Source organism: Mauremys reevesii, linkage group 2 (assembly GCF_016161935.1).
Source record: "Mauremys reevesii isolate NIE-2019 linkage group 2, ASM1616193v1, whole genome shotgun sequence".
Classification (NCBI taxonomy): Eukaryota; Metazoa; Chordata; order Testudines; family Geoemydidae; genus Mauremys; species Mauremys reevesii.
The window spans coordinates 169,020,237-169,041,652 of NC_052624.1; the positions used below are offsets into that span (position 1 = coordinate 169,020,237).

At 38.6% G+C, this 21,416-nt stretch overlaps 1 protein-coding gene across 2 annotated transcripts in view; it reads left to right on the forward strand.

The window, feature by feature from the left end:
• GMDS (GDP-mannose 4,6-dehydratase) overlaps positions 1-21,416 on the forward strand; it is a 544,205-nt gene that overhangs the window by 218,711 nt on the left and 304,078 nt on the right. For both annotated transcript variants that reach the window (XM_039525667.1, XM_039525666.1), the window contains exons 5-6: positions 5,138-5,330; positions 6,121-6,225. In XM_039525667.1, coding sequence (XP_039381601.1) covers positions 5,138-5,330; positions 6,121-6,225 — 298 coding nt within the window. The remainder of the gene's footprint in view (positions 1-5,137; positions 5,331-6,120; positions 6,226-21,416) is intronic.

The window sequence follows — 21,416 nt, forward strand, 5'->3', positions numbered from 1 at the left end:
TTGGTTTGTTGCCAACCCCTTAGACTAGAATCTTGCATGATTCATATGTTCTTAGGGGAAAATTCTACCAGGAAATTACTCTTCTTTTTTTAAAAATAAAAACAACCCCTCACAGTTTTTTGCCACTGGCAGATTAACCCTGAGAAGTTGAGGGGAGATAAAGGTTAAATGTGTCCCAGAAGAACAAACACTGAGAGTGTGGGTAGCAGAAATGGGTCTTTAAACAAAAAACTCATGTAGGGCCCTAATACTGTTTGTGTATTTGGAGGATGAGGATGGAGGGGAGTTGGATGCTTATTTTTTCTGCTTGTCATTTTCTTCAGATTAAGAAATGCATTTCTGCCATAAAACACCTTGTTTTCTGCAACAGTGAGTGGCAGCCTGATCAGCATATGATTGGAGATAGGAAGCCATAAGTCAACTAAACTTGGTTTACTAACTAATTTGCACTTGTGTTTTTAAAAAAATAAAAATGAATATGGTTAAATTTAAGTATCTCCTCATATGATTAGTGTAAGCCTGTTCCGGATTAGTTGTGCTGCTGCTTCTCACATAGGGGTGATCTGAGCCCTAAAGTAATGTTTATAGTAGTTTATAATAGGTTATTATTTTTATAGAGTAGTAATTGTACTTTGCACTTAAGATCACCAAACAGCAGATAGCTTAGACTGTGATCTTCTCAGTTCGGGCCTGAGGGTGAAAGCCTGACACCTCTGTAGTCAGTGTCAAAACTCCCATTGACTTCTGCGGGGTCAGGATTTCGCTTATAGTCTGCAGCCCTTACTCATTTTAAAACAGTGTGGGGTCCTTGTGGCACCTTAGAAACTAACAAATTTAGGCATAAGCTTTTGTGGGCTAAAACCCAATTTTATGCCCAAATAAATTTATTAGTCTCTAAGGTGCCGCAAGGATTCCTTGTTCCTTTTGCTGATACAGACTAACACAGCTACCACTCTGAAACTTGTACTCATGTTAAGTGTCACGTTGACTTTAATGGGACTATTTGTGCCAGTGAGGTCTACTCATTGAAAGTGTGGGTAGCAGAAATGGGTCTTTATTATTCAAATTCCTTGTTCCCTTGCTGGGCAAATTACATTTTCATCTGATTCTGCCACATTTATTGATGGTGGGAAATACCTTACTCGTGATATCAAAATGTCTGCTTCAGGAATAAGATACTATTCAGCTTGAGTGAGGGTGGTGTAACTCTTTTTTAATCAGAAAAAAGTGACATGATTGATACAAATGTTTGTTTATCAGCTCTCTTGTTATTGATTCCCATCTCTAGTTCTCTTGCTGGAACAATATTCTGAATTTCTCTTGTGTTAGTTGTGACTATTAGGAGGACAAAATGGCTGTCCACTGTCTTTTCATTTATGATTTTTCTAGTACTGTATTGTACTTTTCTTTGCAATCTTCCATCCTACTGCTTTTTATTGTGTGGGGCATGCTGGTGAGAAAAAGTTTTAAAATTTGCAATCACCTTCTGAATGGTTCAGAACTTGTGAGAGGAAACTGGTCATGTTCTCTCATACCGTCCCTTGAAGGCTTTCTAGAGAGGTAGATATTTTTCTCCCTGATTTGTGAAAAATCTTTCCATTTGTTGAAATCCTTATAATTTTGCTTTTTTCAGTGTATTAAGCCTTTATAGGAATGTTTGACTCATATTCTGTGTTACATTTAGCAGCTGGAATGTTATGCTTAAATGCCTATTCCTAAGGAGTTGAACAGTTTTTGTTTATTAAGATGGTATAAGTGATCCTAGTGCTTTTATTGGCAATGGAAAGCACACTTGATTATTCAAAGCAAACTAGTGATTTGAAGGAACACACACAAAAAGTAACTACTGTGGCGCCCTTTTGAACCTTGAAACATTTACCAGCAATCTTCCTTTCCTTTTCCTTATGATTTGCTTCTCAGGTAAACCTTTCTGGAAGCTTTGTGACACCGAGAGAAATATTTCTTACTCTGGTAAAATTGAATAAAGTACTATAAACTCTTCAAGAGTGTAGTGCTTTTCAACTCAGTATTACTAATAGCATTATATTTCACTTCAGTAATGAGAGATGCATCATTTAAACTTAACTTATCCTGTTTTCCCCTTTTGTTTTACGTTTCCATCTTTTAATAAACCATTAAGCATTTACCATATTCGTGTATTCTGATAAATAAATATATTTTATTAAGAAACAATTGTGAAAACAGATTAAACTTCAGAACATTATTTGTGTTCCACGAGTAGTTTCAGAATGTTACCATTCTAACTTGTTGTTTTTGTTCAAATGCTAAACGTTGTTATGCTTCTAGTCCATCCTTTTGATTGTTCTTAATGACAGAGCAGAAATGAAGTATCTTACAAAGTTAAACCTATCTAAGTGTGCAAAGTTGGCATATATTTTCATAAATGACCATCACTGACGACACAGTGGTCAGAAGCAAGTACCAGTAAGTCTGTATGCCTGTGTACAGTACTCACGGATATAATAGGAATGTGTTCTTTTGGAGGGTAAAAGTCCCATATGTTTTCATTTAGATAGCTTTCAGTAAGCATTTAAATCTTATTAAAGACCTTGCTACGCTTGGTTTTGAACTATTAATTGGGAAACATCATATTTGAAATATTGCCCTGTAATATACAGATCTTTTGTAAAGATTGAAGCTGGCAATTACAATAAAAATTACACATTCAAAATGTAGCAAACTACTATATAAAACTGATTATCTGTATTGAGTTGGATATAAAAGAGGGTCATCATGTGACTTGCCATGGTTATTTTGTGCCTTTCGATCACATGATATCAGAAGTGTTCCAACTAATGCATCTATGCAACTTGATTTTAGGAAACATTTTATTATAATATGGATAAATCTTGTACCATTTTATATTTGAAAATTTGGAACTGTCATCAGATTACTAATACTTGCTGGAACCTGACAGCTGTCTCCTGTGATCATCTGAGCTCTCACATTGAAATCAGTGGGAGCTGAAGGCACTCAGAACCTGGCAGGATTGAATCATTTGCACATAAAAAGGAATAAGAGTTCTTAAATTTTTCTGGAACCAAACCTGCAAGGTGCTGAACACCATGGCAGCTGAGCGTGCTCAGCACTCTGTAAGATTTGGCCCTAAGGTTTTTCTATTGGGAATTGTAGATCTCAGTGTTGGTTCTAGCCTTCTGCCAATGATCGAGGAGTTCTCTCACTTCATCTTCCAGGACCTTTTGGGATGGGGTAGCTCTTAATCCTTCTATTTTCTCCTCTTTATTTTGATTGCAGTCTTAGCAGCCAGATTTTGTTAGGAAGGCAGGTTCAGTATGTTTTTGCAAATCATTGTCCTTTTCGCTTCATGAATGGGATAAATGGGTGTATACTAAGACCCACCAATCTAGATGCACTTTAAATGTTGACCAGTCACTGTAGATTCTTTTCTTTAAAAGCTCTTACTTGGAGAGGGCTTAGATTTTTTTTTTATCTGTAATCTTTATTTGGCTTCGTAGAACCAATATGTATAGAGGAAAGGTAGATAATTTGATATTGGACAAATCCTGAATTTTCTGTGGTCTGATTCATTTACAAATCTGTCTATATAATCAATTTCTCTTTTATAAAGCTCTGTCTTCTATAGTGCCAGAATGAAGTCACAAAAAATATGTCCCATATTAAGAAGTTATCCAGTTATTTACATGCAAGCCATTACTGCCCCTGTACTGTGTAAAGTGTCTTAGGATACATTATTGGAGTTGGAATGTTTAGCCGATAAAGCACACATTTTTCACTTTCACGGCTGCCATTCTAGTATAACCTGCAGTCCTAATTGAAATGAGTTTAGTGGTTTGAGCCCAGTCCCTAGTGAACAATAGCCCACGTTACAAGAACACCAAATGCACACAAAGCTGTCAGTTTCTGCTCAAGAGACACTCTGGACTGGGCAAACATGGAGGCAGAATTACCTCACACCCTCAAGAGTGATTTTTTCAGGTGAAGATTGAGGTCATTCTCAAGGAATAGGGAAAAGCTTGCATTGTGCATTTGGTCTGTGCATAAACCAGTGAGATCAGTTTTTAGTATTGCTACTATAGGCTCAGTGTTCACTTTGGACAGAGAATTTGTAATTTGGGATATTTTTTAGAAAAGATTTGTTCTCATCTGAGCTCACCTGAGATAGACTTACAATTGACATGTACGATAGTCTGCTATGACTTGCATATGAGCAAGAATTATCATCTGGGAATACAGTAGAAATAATATGTATTATGCAGGAAATTCTGGCCCCATTGCAGTCAAGGGGTGTTTTGTAATTTATTTCATATATACACCTCATATATTTGAAGATGGTATCCATGTGATAAATTGGAGAGACATGATAAATATATTTATTTATGCTACTTACATTCCTTTACCTTTCAAAGCCCTGAAAAGTTTCAAGCAGCTGCTATGTTTTAAAATCAATTTGTCACAAAATTGTTTATTCGCTCTCCATAATTTATGTTGTTAAAAATTAGGCTTGCACCAAAGTAATTAGAGATGTTGCTTACATTTGACTTGGTTACTTTAGTTCCAGTTGCTATGTAGACAAGCCCTAAATCTCTAGTTCTTATGATTGCAGGAAAAAAAACACTTAAAAGTGTGAAATGAATGAAGATTTTTTTTCTGCCTGAATCTGCAGAGAGCCTGAAACAATATATCTGAAAAGTGTGAACTACCTTGTTTTTCAATGGACTAATAGTTCAGATACCCAGTAATAGTAATTTAAATGTCATCACTGTTTGTTTGTCAAAACATGGACTAACGGAGAAGGAATGATCACAAATCTGCACCATTTGCTGGGAATAGTGGGAATAATCTAGGGATGGGAATGCCCTTTGGTAGCAGATTACCAGTCTCCTAGACTTTTTTGCTTCTTTTTGCTTTTTAGTTTTGTAGTCAAATTGCAGAAGTCTGTTTTTGATTATCAGTGTATTTTTAAAAATCATTTTGGATATTTTTGTAAATTAAAAATTTAAATCAGCCTGAACCTATATAGCTGGTTCTATTGCTAGCAAGGTATAAATGTGAATCAGTTGTGTATACTTGTTGCATTTGTGGTTGCCTTTAGTAAATTTCTGTCATTGTTTTACTTCCTCTTTCCCTCGCCAAGATTTCTTTTGACCTAGCAGAATATACTGCTGATGTTGATGGAGTTGGCACTTTACGGCTTCTTGATGCTGTTAAGACCTGTGGCCTTATCAACTCTGTGAAGTTCTACCAAGCCTCAACCAGTGAACTTTATGGGAAAGTTCAAGAAATACCACAGAAGGAGACTACCCCTTTTTATCCCAGATCTCCATATGGTGAGTGTTTGTGTGTGTGCGCCTGCGCCCACTCTGTTCCTCATGTCTCAGGGCTGAAGTAATTTGGGTATGAGATTAAAATAAAGATAGAACAAAAGTGACTAGACATGTTCAGAAGCATACCTTTATAAATTACTAAATAAAAAAGTATTTGCTGCCATTGCCTGAGGGTTGGAAATTACTATCTCACTTCACAAAACCTTGTTCATTCAGATCTGGAGCGGAGAACTCTTTAAACGGGTGAGAGGGAGGGGTGATTTCTTCTTAGTGAAGAGGTGTAAGATAGCACTGAAATGATAAGGTTTCATATTTTTTGTTGCCTAAATGAAAATTTCCCAAGAGCTCTCTCATGAACTAACTTGAAACATTTATTAAAGCAATGTGCATAGAAGACTATAGTGATAAAGTTTCAAATCAATTTAAGTGTTAAGGCACCAGATTTTCTTTTATTCTCCCAAAGTAACTTTTTTTATTAGCAGAGGTCACCATCATGGCATATTTCACACGCTCTGACTGTGTTAATTATATTGTAAAAGAAAAAGTGCTATGCTTGAGTGTGCATAGGAAAACAAGTGAAAGGTGCCTTAACACTTCCTAGCCAGGACTATGGCTTTACAGAAAGGAGTGTTTTCTCATTCAGTTGATGTTTATTGGGCTGGCTTTATTTTTTTATGGTGAAATATGAAACACTGAGAGAATTAATCAAACTCTAGTTCATCTTTCTGTAAAGAAATGCATTTCTCTCACAGTGTGTGTGATTGTATATGTAATATTTAAATTATTTTTGTAGGAGCAGCCAAACTGTATGCCTACTGGATTGTGGTGAACTTCAGGGAGGCCTACAATCTCTTTGCTGTGAATGGCATTCTCTTCAATCATGAGAGTCCCAGGAGAGGTTAGAAAATCCTTGAAAAACTCTGTTGCCACCCTATTGTACATCTGACCTGGAAAAATGGAGCAGTATATCCACAGATTTAATTTAAATTTACCAGCGTTCTGAAGCAGGGATGTCAAACTCTTTGCCTGCTTGATGTGTTTAGTTGGCCCCTGTGATAGATTGAGTCTGCACAGTGCAAGTTTTCATTTTCAAACTTAAATTTCCATTTCTAGCCCTTTTGGTATAGGAGGTAGTGCTCTTCATATGAACCAATGTAACAGTGTCCTACACAGACTGAAACAACATCTGTAAACTTCTTATTCATCCAGATGGGTATGGAAACTTTAACATACATATAACAGCGTTTAAAAGGAAACTGGATAAATTCCTGGCGTTTAAGTCCATTAATGGCTATTAGCCAGGATGGGTAAGGAATGGTGTCCCTAGCCTCTGTTTGTCAGAGGGTGGAGATGGATGGCAGGAGAGAGATCACTTGATCATTACCTGTTAGGTTCACTCCCTCTGGGGCACCTGGCATTGGCCACTGTCGGTAGACAGGATACTGGGCTGGATGGACCTTTGGTCTGACTCAGTATGGCTGTTCTTATGTTCTTATGTTAAAGCCTAAAACAGACATTTTAAGGGGAAGGTTTTCTTTTGGGTAGGCAATTGCACTTAACAGTTTCAGGCAGTTGGGCATTGCATTTGCACACAAATACTACAAGGGGTAGGAACTGTAGTATTTCTAAATTCATAAGATATATTTATGCTGGTGTGCATGGCAATATATAGATTGTAAACCAGCTGCAATATTTTCTGTGAAGGTCCTCACACATAGCTTTAAAATGCCTTTCCATTTGTTTCCAGTTAGCCTTGATAGCAATGCCAGGGAACAGAATACAAATGATCTTATGTTCCATTTAATACACCCTTTCCTGTGCATCATAAACAATTAATATTTGTTTTAAGGGTAAGTTATAAACCACAATTAGTTTAATTCCCTCTCATCTTATACTGATGAATTTCCACTAATAGTAAACTAGTAGAGCTTTAACTATGCACTGTAAATGAAAGCTGAATTAACACATGAAAGTAGCTTCTCACCTCAGAAACCTTTTCTTGCAGCATGCTTATAATGAAAAATAAATTCAAATTATTCTTTCAGGGGTTTCAGATGAGCATTTCACTTACATGTGTGTGCGCCCAGCGCACTAAAGCTGGGGAACTTTTCCTAGTAGTATCCATGGTGCCTGTAGACCTAGCCCCTTCCCTGGCTATCTAAGGGTGGCTTTGCTATGGACACCCCCATTGACCTGGCTATCTAAGGGTGCCTTATTGCCTATGGCTAGGGTTAGTTCATTCTGTGTGGTGTTTTACCTCACACTTTCAGTCTCAGTCTTCTGAGATTTCTGGTTGTATATAGTGGTCAGTTTGTTAGTGTGGTTAAATAGTACCTTTTTGTTTAGTTTTAGTTTTTAGTTAGGTAGTTAGCTCCTCTAAAAGTGGTGCCCTTGCCAAGATTTAAGCATTGTTCAACGTGTGGGGTGGCTCTTCCCAACAGTGATTCCCACCTGAGGTATTTGCTGTATCTGGGAGAAGGGCACATTAAAGAAAGGTGCTTCCTCTACAAGTCATTCAAGAGAAGAATGCAGGTGGTGAGGGGCTTGTGCCTGAAAGCAGCACCTCTTGGAGCAGGTCATTAAGCTCACTTTGGCACTGGGGGACTCCACTGGTTGACCAGCCCCACAATCTCCTTTGGTATCTTCAAATGACGTTGCTCTGGGTTCGAGGACGGTGCCTCCTCTAAGAGGAGGAAGGGTCATTTGCCTTTCCCTGATCCTCTGAGAAAGAGAGCCCAGAAGATGAACTGAGACCATTCCAGGATTCAAGGAAATTCCTCTTTGTCTCCTAAGAGGATTGCTGATGGCACTGTGGTTCTGCTGGCATGTGGGATGCAGCTGGTCCATCTTAACCGCTCCTTGGTACTGCATCTTGACCAGTGGGTGTCTCTACTATCAACTCTGATACTGGCTGTGGGGCATCCGTTGAGTCTAGTAACAGCGACATTGGTTTCAGCACTAACTGTCGTATAAGGACTTCCAGGGTTCCTTGGGATCTGGTTTAGGGGCATCTTCCTCCAGTCTCTCCCTCCCCTTTTGAAAGCATTTTAGACTGTCTCTGGAGCGCTATTGGTACCCAACAAGCACTGCTCCCATAGTAGGGAAAGGAGGTGCTAGCTCAGTACTGACAGGGAATCTATCTGTATTCCCAGTGGCCTCCTTGAAACTCTTTGGATATCCCTCAGTCCATGAAATCTCACCCTTCAACGCAGTCTAGGGTAAGCTCACTGGTCCTGGTTGCCTCCATTTCAGAGGCTGATGTCATCCCTCCTGAGCTGGTTCAGCTTGATCCTTTTGTACAAGAGCTGGTTCCCCTGTAAGAGTCTCCATTAGTACCACATCCTGCTTCTTCATCATCACCAGAGTATGGGACTCTGCTTCTCCTGTGCCTGAAGATTTTAAGGCATATCAAGACCTTCTGAAGTTTATGGCCTCCGCCTTGAGCATCCCCACTGAGTTTGTACAGGAGAACATGGGTACGTTTTGGATATTGTGCTGTCATCAGCTCCCCTGATAAATGAAGATCCCTTTGAGCCTGTGAAGTCCCTATGGAACACTCCAGCTTCATTGCTTCCCACTGTGAATCATTCGGAGAAATGTTATGTTCCCATCGGAGGCTTTGAGTGCTTCTATTCCCACTCAGCTCCTTAATCTCTCATAGTAACTGCAGAAAATGACAGATTACAGCAGGGGAGGTATATGTCCACATCTAAGGACAAGAAATCAAAGAGGCTAGATTTGGTGGGGAGAAAAATTCATGACACTTCATCTTTACAGATGCGCGTTGTGAACAAGTAGGTACTGCTATACATATATGACTTTTGTCAAATGGGACACTGTATCCAAATTCATGGATAAGCTGCCAGAAACCTCCAGGGAAGAATTTAAGGCGTTCATTTTGGAGGGTTGTATTGTGGCCAAAACTTTGTTGCAGTCAGCTTTGGACATGGCAGATACTTTTTGGCCAGAGTTATGGCTTCAGCTGTGTCCCTGAGGAGGGCTTCATGGTTACAGAATTCTGATATAGCTCTGGATGTGCAGCAAACTACAGAGGACTTACTTTTTCGTGGTTGGTTTTTGTTCTCAGACAAAACTGATGAGATCCTGCATTCGTTTAAAGACTCCCAGGCTTTATGGTCATTAGGAGTTTATATCCTGGCTACAAAGAGGTGCCACTAAGGCACTCAGCAGCAATATTGCTCACAGTGTTTCTTCCGACAGCCCTCCTTCCCTGAGAAAGCAGGACTTCCCCAGGAAATCTCATGTCCCAGAGAGGAACATCTTGTGGCTCTAATTTTAGCCACTCAGCTCATCATAAACCAGCACTGAGCAAGCAGCCATTTTGTTTTTTGACTTTCTTCTGGGATGGTGTGTGAAAGGAACTCTTCATTAAAAAATACTCAGGTAATCAGGTGGATTAATTTTAAATCAGAGATTTAAAACATCAATTTTAATTGTGTATTGAATTTGTACTTTAGTTATTTTCCTAAAGAAAAGGTTGATTCTTATCAGTTTGTAACCAGTGTTAATTTACAACTAAATATAGTCTGAACATTAAATTTGGTACTTCTTTTTGCTAACCAGAAGGATACACTATATCTTTATATATTTATTTAAGCAGTTATGTAGTTTAACTTACATTTATTCAGATCCTTAAATTTTCCCTTTTTTTATGATGTTAAAAATGCCAAATGACACATTTATTAGATACTAGATGGTTCATTTTTATTTCCAATTTGTGTCAAGCTCTGTTTCGATGAAAATTCAAATTCAATTAAAAATTCACAAACACAGGATTTTTTTCTATTAAATAAAACTACAGTAAGTGTGCTGTATAACTAAGAAAAAATGTTTATCAAAACAGGTTTTGCATTTAAAAACAAAGTGAATTATTAAATAGTTAAATTATAAATATTATATAAATATTATTACTCCACCTAGGGCATCATTTTCTAGATCATTCATTAGGGAAACATGTTTCTCTGACATCAGTCCAGGCGAAGCAGTTGTCATCACACAATTGTTGTATAGCCAGAGGGAAAGGATACAACTGTTCTTTTCTGTGACATCTCTCAGCCATGAAGGAAACTGCTCAGAGTTAGATTGCAGGCTGCATTTGTCAAAGTACTTGTAGTCAGATTAAAAGAAAAAGAGGAAAAGAAAAGAAATAATGAAATTGAAAAGAGTGGGGGTAACCTTAGCCGTTGTATTCACTTCTATTTATTTTATTTGTGATTTGTTTCGTATATTTGACATACTGTAATGCTTACTTTGGATGTCTTTGTACTACTGGTTTTGATTACCTTCTCCATGCCTCTTTGCCTGTGTATCCTAAGAGGGCAGTAGTAGTATGCTGATATCTAATAGGAAGCCCTACAACATGGCAGCTGCCACTATTGAGGCTCCCATAAGAAGAGCTGGCCATTTTCTTTAACATTTCCCCTTTCTGTTTGTTTCTCCAACTGGGGAGACAAACTGGAAGGCTCCCTCCTGTCTTCTGCATAAGTGGAGCCAGTCAGTATTTGGTTTTACTAAGCAGTCAGTTTTTATCTGCCCCATGAGTGTTTGCTTTAGCTAGGTTTCAGCGTGTAATGTATATGTTTCAACGAAGGTAGGCCAGTGAGAGGTGTTCGTTCAAGCCTATGGGTAGCAAACATCAAGGAAGTAGTTTTGTTACTCATTTCTAAATGGCTCCTTGGTGCACAGGGAGGAGAAGGCGAGTTGGGTCATAATAGTATTGAATGGTGAGCCACTATAGCCAGTGTAATAGTAGTTGCTTCAGACAGTTGTGTGTCATGTAGTAGCCAAGACGACTTTATGTATTTTTAGTTTGCATGTTTCAACAGAGAGAGCATACAGTGGCCTGAAGATATAAATTCTTACTGGCTCATTCTCCTTATTATGGGCCTGATCCTGAGAAGTGATCTGTGGAAGTACATTCTTAGAATAGCAGAGAATCAAACTTCAATAAGACTAAATGTGAGCATAAGGGTCTGACTGCACAGACTGCTTTGTAGGAACAGTGACTATATTAATAGAAGATTATCAGACACTGTCTATCTACCTACCTGTCTAGGTGCATGTGTGGGCCCTAACAAGGTAGTATCTGAATCAAATATTTAAAAAAACATGAATCTGGTTAGTTTTACTGCTCAAGAAGCTGTTACTGGCTAGAACAAATCATAATAGGCGCAGTTGCTGTTCAGATTCTTGTGAGGGATCACAGGCCCCAAACCCAGGTCCCACAGGCCCTAGGCAGCACTCAGGCTACGACTGCCATCCAGCAGCTCACCTGAGGAACTAGGGAAGGGTCCAGGAAAGGGCTAACTTGCAGAGGGCTCTGACCTGAAAGCTCCCAATTCTGGAAACATCCATCCCCCTGATTGGCTAAGTACTATATGAACCAGGAAGTAACAAGAGGAAGTTGTCCGAGCATCTAGCAAAATCCTTAGCTGCGACTATAGACCCTTCCTGCTTTCCTGACACCTGAGCCCTGCATTCCTAACTGCTCTTGGTTGCTGCTTCCCCGGCTGCTTCTGGTTCCTGTCTTCCTATCCCAGACCCCCGTCTACTCCCAGTTCATGCTGTCCTGCCCTACTCCAGGTTCCCGACACTGTCTCTGATGCCTGGCCTGGTACCTGACATTATCCCCAACTCCTGACTCCATTTCTGACTCTGACCTTTGCCTTGGTACCTGATCCAGTCTTTGGTTTTGACTCCCTGCTCTGACCACTAGCCCACACCCATGTCATTGCGCTTTTCTGTTCATCTTAATCTTAACTTTTATCGTCTTTGCTTTTCTAGTACTGGGCCTCTACTGGACAAGGATACTGTGATGTGTCATTCGATATTCTTTAGGAAAATATGCTTATGATATGAATTACATAACTGAGATATACTTTATGCAAGATGGCTCATGTGAGAGATCATTGGAAAGGTTATGATTTAGTGAATGCGATTATCCTATTTGTATGAATGTATCATTTCTGTATCTGAAATTAGGAATATTGACTATGTATCTGTATTTCAACTACGCTACTTTGGCTGATGCCCACTGCCAACACTTCAGGTACAACAATTTCAAAGCCAGACTGGGTGGATGGCCCATCAACAAGGACAATGGACTATAAAAAAGCTTAATCTTCCTGTGAGAGTGTGGGTCAGCATGTGAAGAATGACTACAAGGGCTCTACGGAGTCAGGTGGTCTTGTCACCCGACATTAAAACTTTACCTGGGACTTCTTGTAACTTTCCCCTATGAGGGAAGTGGGGTCAAACTAGGAAACAAAGGGCTCCCACCTTATGCAAATCCTATTTAAGGGTAGGGCGTGAGGTAATCCCGGTCATCAGTTCTCCCCTGCGACCTTTCCCAAGATGACAGCTGGAAACAACTAAGACTGAATGGGGAAAAGAACTTGGCCCAGGTTGAAAGGGGGTCTGGCCTGTGAAGGAGATTATTTGAACCACATTTAGGGTGAGAACTTGCAGGTAACCAGTTTCTTTAGTGCATTAAGCTTAATTTGTGTGATGTGTTTTATTTTCTTAGTAATCTGCCTTGTTCTAACTGCTACCTCCTTAACTACTTAAAATACATCTGTTACAGTTCATAACTTTATTTCTGGTTTATAATACAACCCAGCTGATGTGATTTCTAACTGGGTGGTCGAGAGTGCATACCCTCTTCCACATTGAGGGAAGAGGCGAATATACTATATCTTTGGGTTTGTACTCCAAGGGAGGTGGACATCTGAGTGCTGGAGCAAGTCCCTCAAGCTGAGTCTTCTCAGAGCTGATCTGCAGCTGGATGTGGCCCTGGCTGTGTGTGTGTGCTAGAGAAGGTTTTAAGAGCCTGGCTCAGCAAGACAGGTAAAAGGGGGGCTATGCTGGCAGAACAGGTAGACTCAGTGGTATCTCAGCACATCGGGTGACTTCCCAAGGGGTCCAACCCATCACAGATACACAGTCATGCCTATGTATGGGTTGGTTTTATTAGGGGAGCAAAAATGTTACAAGTAACTACAGTAACTGAAACTTCCAAACTAAAGGCTTGATCCTGAAAATACTTATAGGTGTGCTTAAGTTTACGCATGTGAGTATTCCCATTGACTTCAGTGGAACTACTCATATATTCAAAATTAGGAACACATGTAAATGTTTGCAAGGTCTGAATCTAGTTTTGCCTATAACCTATCCTGAATTGGATCCCAGGTCTTAAAAGAAGAAAGGCCTGTGTGTTGAATGGTTCCAGATAAAATCACATATTTGCGATAATAATTTATGGGATTGTGTTCATCATCTGAAGATTCTCTAGCTCTCATTCTTTGCTTATATACTTTAGGTATTTCTAAGGGGTCTCTTCTCATTATTTTATCTAACTGCTTATGGATAGAACTATTGCAAAAAAAAATCAGTAATTTCTTGCCTGTGGGTTTAGATTTTTGGAACAGCTGTGTTTACAATCCAGATCTCTCCTTGAGCAAACTGTTATCTTATTAGAGGCATCTTCATGTCATTAAATCATGCATTCCCTGTGTCTCATTCAGCATTGACAAGAATTAATGGATTATAGTTTCTACTATTTCCTCTTATTGATTTAGATTTTTTTCCCTATGCAACTTAAGATAGGAATGATGAACTGCAACACAATCTACAAAATATTAGATAATCTGTTAGCAAAGCCTTCTATTGTTGTTCTTAACATTTCCAGGAGTATATTATGATATTCTTGTGATATTTTTGAAACATATAATAATCAGACTATGAACTACTCACTGAAATTTGAAACCAAAACATTATTTTAAAGTTTTGTGAAAGACTAAGACTTTGAAAAACATAGAATATCACATTCCATTTTTATGGCATCAGTGATGCCCGATGCAGTCACAGTACATATGTAATCTGCAGCAATCTTTTTGCTTCATTAGTACATTGAATCATAACAAAGTTTCTAGAAATGTCAGTAACCTCTGAGGCCTCATTCTCTACTGTCTTGCATCTTGTGCAGTCATTTATACCTCTGCAAACAGTATGTAAAATGCAACCATTATGATTTAGTGGCATTTTACACTTGTTTTGCACACATGGAAATAACTACGTAAAGTCGGGGGTGGAAACACAAACAAATGTAGTGGTATTATTAAGAAACAACTTGATCACATTGTCATCAGCAGATGGTGGAAAAGATCACTGCAGGTTATGTTATTTATTACAAGTGCTGATGTAGAGCGTAACTGTTATCTTGTCATCAGAACAGTTAGTATACAACTAAAAAGACAAATCAATAAGAAAAGAGAGATGGTATTTGATGTGAAGAAATTGTCTGACCTGGGAATCAGTGGGGTTTTTTAAAATCCAGCTCTCAAAGGATTTAAAAAAATGGTGCATAATAAATGATGATATAGAATGTGCTTGTTAGAGATGATTGTTAGAAGGCTGGCACAAATTCACTTGGATCAATATGATTAAGGAAAAAGGTGAATATATCCATTCACATGGAAATCGATTGAGGAAAGAAAAAAGGCAAACATGAGTGCCAGGACAAGAAGGACAATGCAATTTCAACAGGGTATGTAGAGAAAGACAGAGGTAAAGAAGTTACATCGGAAAGATAAGAGAATGATTTGACAAGAGTGAGAGAAGCTGAAGAAGCATCACTGAGCGGTGACTCCAAGAAACTGTTTCAGATGTGTGAACAACTGTCATAATGGTTCAGTCACAGTGGTATTGTAAAAACAAAAGATGGAAGATTGTTGACAATGGCAGCATAAAAAAACATCAATGGCAAGAACATTTTAATGAAGTACTCCATCAACCAGAGCTAACAACTCCAGTTAAAGGATGCAAAGAAGGTGAAGAATTAAATATTTCATTGCTAGAAATTTCAAAAGCAGAAATGGAGAAAACAATGAAGTGGCTAATATCTTGTATTGGACCAACTTCTGTTGGTGAGGGAGACAAACTTCTGAGCTACACAGAGTTCTTCCTCGGGTCTGGGAAAGGAGTTTCCATTTCAAATGGCAAAATTCAATATCTTCCATTGTGGTATGCAGTGGTATCGTAGCTGTGTCAGTCCCAGGACATGGCTACAACAACACTGCGTACAACAGTGGAAGATATCAGATTTTTCTGATTGAAATGAAAATTCCTTTCCCAGAACTGAGGAAGAACTCTGTGTAGCTTGAAAGCATGTCTCCCTCACCAACAGAAGTTGGTCCAATAAAAGATATTACCTCACTCACCTTGTCTCTCTAGTATCCTGGGACTGACATGGCTACAACAACATTGCATAAACTTTGATATAGTTTGGGAGAAAGAATTGGAAGAAAAGCATAACTTGTGTGTGATATCTGGCAAAGAATAGCACCACTTTCTGTACCCAGGAAAGTGTTCTATAGTGTTGAACTGATGAAAAACTGTGTACTGAGCAAGAAGACTTTAGACTGAAAAGATTGTGTGTAGATCACATCTTCACCCTGAGACAATGGATTGAGAAAGGGCTTGCTTACCAGAGAGGGACTAGTCTTGAATTTCATAGATTCACCAAAGGTTTCAACTGCATTCATAGGAAGATCTTCCGAGCGTATGGGCTTCCTAGAAAAACAGTGTCACTGGTCAAGATGCTGTATGAAGTTTCAAAATGCTGTGAAGGACAGAAAGTGGAGAGACTGATTGTCACTTGAATGTGGCAGGACTGTATCTTACCGCCCTCCTTTTCTGCATTGTGATAGATTATGGAATGAGAAAAGCAACGTCAAAGGAAGGTAGAAGAGTTAAGTGGAGTAGAGAGAAATTTAAAGATCTCAGCTTTGCAACTGACGTTTTAACATTGTTCTATTGGATCCAGATGACAATGCATGAAAAAGACCACTATCTATGTCAAAGATGAGGCTGCCAAAGTAGGATTAAGAATCAACCAAAAGAAAATGAAAGTCATGATCATTGAAAGAGGTGTGAGCAGCCATGGTGTGAATGCAATGAATACAGCATGGTTAATGAGTTTGCATATCTTGAAACAACAAGAAATGCTGATAGCCAACTCCATAACAAGATGGAAGCAAGAATTGGGAAGGCAAGTAGAGCTTTTTCAAGACTGGTAAATATGTGGAAAAATAAGGAAATTCATGTAAGAACCAAGGTAAAATTATGCAATGTCATTGTGATTACCACATTGCTATATGCTTCTGAAGCTTGGCAAATGCTATTCCACAACAGGAAGCTTAACACATTCCATCAGAGATGCTTGTGAAGAATACTCAGTGTCCACTGGTGGGACAAAGTAGCCAATGTTGAGATGTGAGAGAGGATTATCAACAGACTAGAAAAAGAGGGCTGAATTATTTTGGACATATTGTATGGATATTAAAAAAAAAAAGGTATTCCTAGACAAGCTCTTCACCGGATACCACCTGGTGGAAGATGGAAAGTGAAGATGCCTCTAATAATACTTTCCCTTTTTTGACTTTCTGTTGTATAAAATGCAATAGATACATTTTAATATTAGAGTTTATACTTGAATTTAAAAATAAATAAATAACCAACACCGGAAAAATGCTTCTAGGCACAAAATTGTTTTGTAGAACACTCCTCAGAAGGAGGAACCTTTTTTTTTTAAGTAGATATTTAAAAATATATATATTTGAACTGTTATAAGTGGGAGAATGTTTTGTTTTAGCCACTTGACATCCAGAGTTGGGATTTTCTGATCTTAAGTGCTAATACTAAATAATACCAAAAATGGACATGCTGTCAACTACTTTCACTTTTTGTAATCTTTAATTGTTTTAGTCCCTCACCATTGTTTGTAATGCCCTTCCAAAGCTTGAAAATGTAAATAATTAATTTACTAATTTTGCCCTTTTCAGTTAGACATTCACTGACTTTTCTTTTTTTATTTTTCCCTTATGTTTAAATAGTTTTTATTGTTTTTATAAATAGAAATATAAAGAAGAAAGTGGGGAGGGACAAAGAAGCACAAGCACACACAGTGAAGGTTACCTGATAGAGAGAAAAATAGGGGTTAGTATATTTCATAAATTAATCTACTTTAAAATGTTAATTTACCATAAATGGCAAATATTCAGTGACATCTTACTCATTTTCATTACAGTAGTTATCTACTGGCCTCCAGGTGACAAGGAAAGACTCCAGCTTGCTAGGACTCCTTGCTAACACATCTCAAATTTGTATATTTCAATGGGGCACAGGAACTGTATTGTTGTTTTGTCATCTTCCTTGTATGTGCCTCAATGTAAATTAAGCAAAACGGCAAACAGAATCATTAAGAAAGGGATAGGTAATAAGACAGAAAATATGCTGCCTCTACATCAATCCATGGTACGCCCACATCTTGAATACTGTGTGCAGTTGTGGTCACTACATCTCAAAAAATATATTGGAAGTGGAAAAGGTTCAGAAAAGGGCAACAGAAATTATTAGAGGTATGGAATGGCTTCCGTATGAGGAGCGATTAATAAGACTGGGACTTTTCAGCTTGGAAAAGAGACAACTAAGGGGGCATATGATAGAGGTCTATAAAATCATGACTGGTGTGGAGAAAGTAAACAAGGAAGTTATTTACTCTTTATAACACAAGAACTAGGGGTCACCAAATGAAATTAATAAGCAGCAGGTTTAAAACAAAATGAAGTATTTTTTTCACACAACACACAGAGGATGTTGTGAAGGCCAAGACTATAACAGGGTTCAAAAAAGAACTAGATAAATTCATGGAGGATAGGTTATCCCATTAACCTCTCAAAAAATTTCACTCTGTCATAATCTCTAAAACAAGACAACTAATCCTCCCAAAGTTTATCACAATCTCCACAAATACCTATTTTAACTAACCAGAAAGCTGAGTAGACTAGCAAATTAAAAAAAAAAAAAAGAGAGAGAGAAAATGGAAATACCTATTAGGCAATGCAGTACAATACAAATCCGTTACCTCAGTGTTCATATTACGGCTTTCTTGGCTGCAAACGTTACACAGTAGTCACTATTAAATACTCAGCATTTACCAAGAGATATTATACAGTCCACTACAGTTATCACATATTCTAAGTCGAAAGGAATTATGGTATCTCTGGTACCATTATGTATTAAATATTGACAAATGTCAACTCTTTCTGTTTTTTAAAAAAAAATAGGTAAGGTACAAAGTTCCATTGTAATTCCATTCTCTCTCATTCCTATGTTTCTGAAATAACTAACTCTCTACTGGAACTGAAATTTTCTGTGGTTGGTCTCAGCCCAGAAGTGATTTGAATGTGAATGCATGAGAGAGAGAAAGAGGCTGAAGGAAAATGCATTGAACCATTTGAATTACGGGGAGATGGAAAAAAATAAGGCTTTTTGATTCACTGTTATCTTGAAAACAGCTGTAGAAGAAAACTTCAAACAGAGCATGAAACTGTTCCTCCATGAAAAATAATCTCTCGTTTGAGGTTGAAGGATTAATTTAAAAAATTGAAAAGTTTGAAGTAATCAAATGTCACTTCTGAACATGCTCAATAGCATATGGTCAGATTTTACAAGAGCCTAGTAAAGTGCTGCCCTCAGTGTATCACATGTGTACATGAAGGAAATTTGAAGTATCTCATTGAAAACACAGTTGGGCTCCAAGGAAAACCCCAGATCCTAGCATCTCCACATTTTGGGGAAGTTCCAAACTCTGCAGCTGGCACCTATATCTCCTTTATTCATTTTTGATTATATGTAGTGCCGCTGTTCTCAGTCAGGATTAGTGCCCCATTGTACTAGGCATCATACAAACACATAGTAAGACACAGTCCGTGCCACAACCTGCTTTTAGTCTAAATAAACAAGAAAAAACAAAGGTTGGGAGGAAAACAGAGGCACAGAGGGGCGAAGTGACTTGTCCAAGGTCATACAACCAGTCGGGCCAGAGCTGGAAAGAGAACCCAGGGGGCAGATCCTCTGCTTGATGTTTGGAAATGGAAAATTTTCCATCTTGTGTTGAGCTAAATCACTAAAAATTCCTATCAGACTGTAGTAAGAAAACACAATTCTAGTCTAAAATCAGATGGTTGTGACCCTTTCTGTATATAGACTGATGCATGTAATTTTTTTTGGTGAAAAGACTATATTTAGGCAAAAACCCTATCCCATCTTGAAATGTCTGAAAATCTAAACAATGGGACAGACTATCAATTTGTGGCAGTCTCGTACTCTTAATTATGGGTGTATTTTAAGCATTTTGTAACCTCTTTGTTACCACAACATATTTTATTTTAAAGTACATACTGTACATTAAACCTATTTTTCCCACACTGCCACCTGTGAATACATTGCCAACTGTACTAAAAATGTTTCTGCCTCACCAATCATATTTCATGGATGCTTACAAAGGACTGAAATTCGACCAAATGTTCTCTTGCATTCTTAGGTTCTGACTGGCTGCTGATAGTGATGTCCACAACATGACAAAATACACAGAAGTTTAAAATTACAACTCAGTGAAATAAAAATTAGACTCTTGTGATCTTCAGATATAACTGAAGATCAGTACTTGACAGGTTACTGGTTTAGATGTGAAGGAGCTACTTGCATTCATTATTCAGCATTTGAATCTGGAATAAGATTCTAACCTTGGACTAATAGAGCCAGTGCGTGTAATGCATCTCTTCCCAGGCTTTTGAGATGAGAGAGGTCCAGAAAGGTAGGCGCTCTTCAGGAGCAAGTGTTCTTAGTCCAGGTGATATTGATAATCTTGTTGGGTTAGATTATTACTAGATTAAAGTAGAATCTACTCTTTATTGTTTGCTTGAATTATTTTTGCAAGTGGCAGGGGATTATATTTGAACTTATTTTCCTGTGTTTATACTTAGAACAGAGGAAGGTGCATTTTAACAATCTGAATACATAAGTGAGGAAAGGCAAGGGCAAGTATTCCACTTCTAAGGAAGTTAAATTCACTTTATTTATCCTGTGTTAGGCTTGCCCTAATAGGTGAAAAACACCCATTTTTAAAGAATGAATGTGCTTAAGTAGTTCCAGTAAAGAAAGGACTACTCACGTGCTTAATTTTAAGCACATACATCAGTGTTTTGCTAAATCAGGACCATGGTCAGCTATTCATCTAATTAACCATTTGTACGTACAGATACCCATTTTTCTTCATAATCATGGTATTTGTATGCACAAATTATATGTGCACAATTACATGCACCCACCATTGAGAGCCTGGCCAACTGCTAGATGTAACTCGAGTCATGTGTGTTCATCAAGAGCATGATTTCCACCTCCATCCCCTTCTCTGTGTTAAATCTTTGTGAGTTCTGGGATGCTGAAGGGGGTAAGAGAGTACAGAGATTCCCCTTCCACCAAAAGGCAGGAGAGCAGGATGGATTCATGGTACCAGGGGACACTTCTACTCTGTGTGTTCGGTGCACCGTAGCCTCAAGTGGCCATGGTCAGCCATTTAGAGGGATGGACAAGTCCCCAGTGCACTGTGGAAAGAACTGGCAGGAGGAAGCATATGCTGCTGTTTTTCACAGCAGCAGTAAGATACACAATTTTATCCTGCCCTTGTCGGAGGGCTCTGGAACCTCAGTGTGGAGGCTGGCATCATTCTATCTCTCTCTCCTACTGTGGCTCAGGTAAGGAAGGACAGGATTTTATTATCTTAAACTAAAATAAAGGCATCTTTTCCTTCCTTTTCCTTTAGCTTCTTCAGGACTCTGATCATATTGGGTGGGAATTTCAAAAGGGCCTAAAGCAGATTTTAGAACTACCAAGGCCAGAAGAGGGACCATTGGTGATCATCTAGTCTTACCTCCTGTATTACACAGGCCAGAGAACTTCCCAAAAATAATCCCTAGAGCAGATCTTTTACAAAGTCCCAATGACTTCCAATGAAAATCTTAGCCATCAGGCATATGAGACAAAAAATGACTCCATTGCTGCTCTTTGTACCTGACATGGCCTCAGTTAAATGCAGGGCCGCCCAGGGGCTGCGGCGCTTGTACTCACCCGGCGATGGTCCGGGTCTTCAGCAGCATTTCGGCAGCGGGGGGCCCTTCAGTCGCTCCGCGTCTTCAGCAGCACTGAAGGGTCCCCCACTGCCAAAAT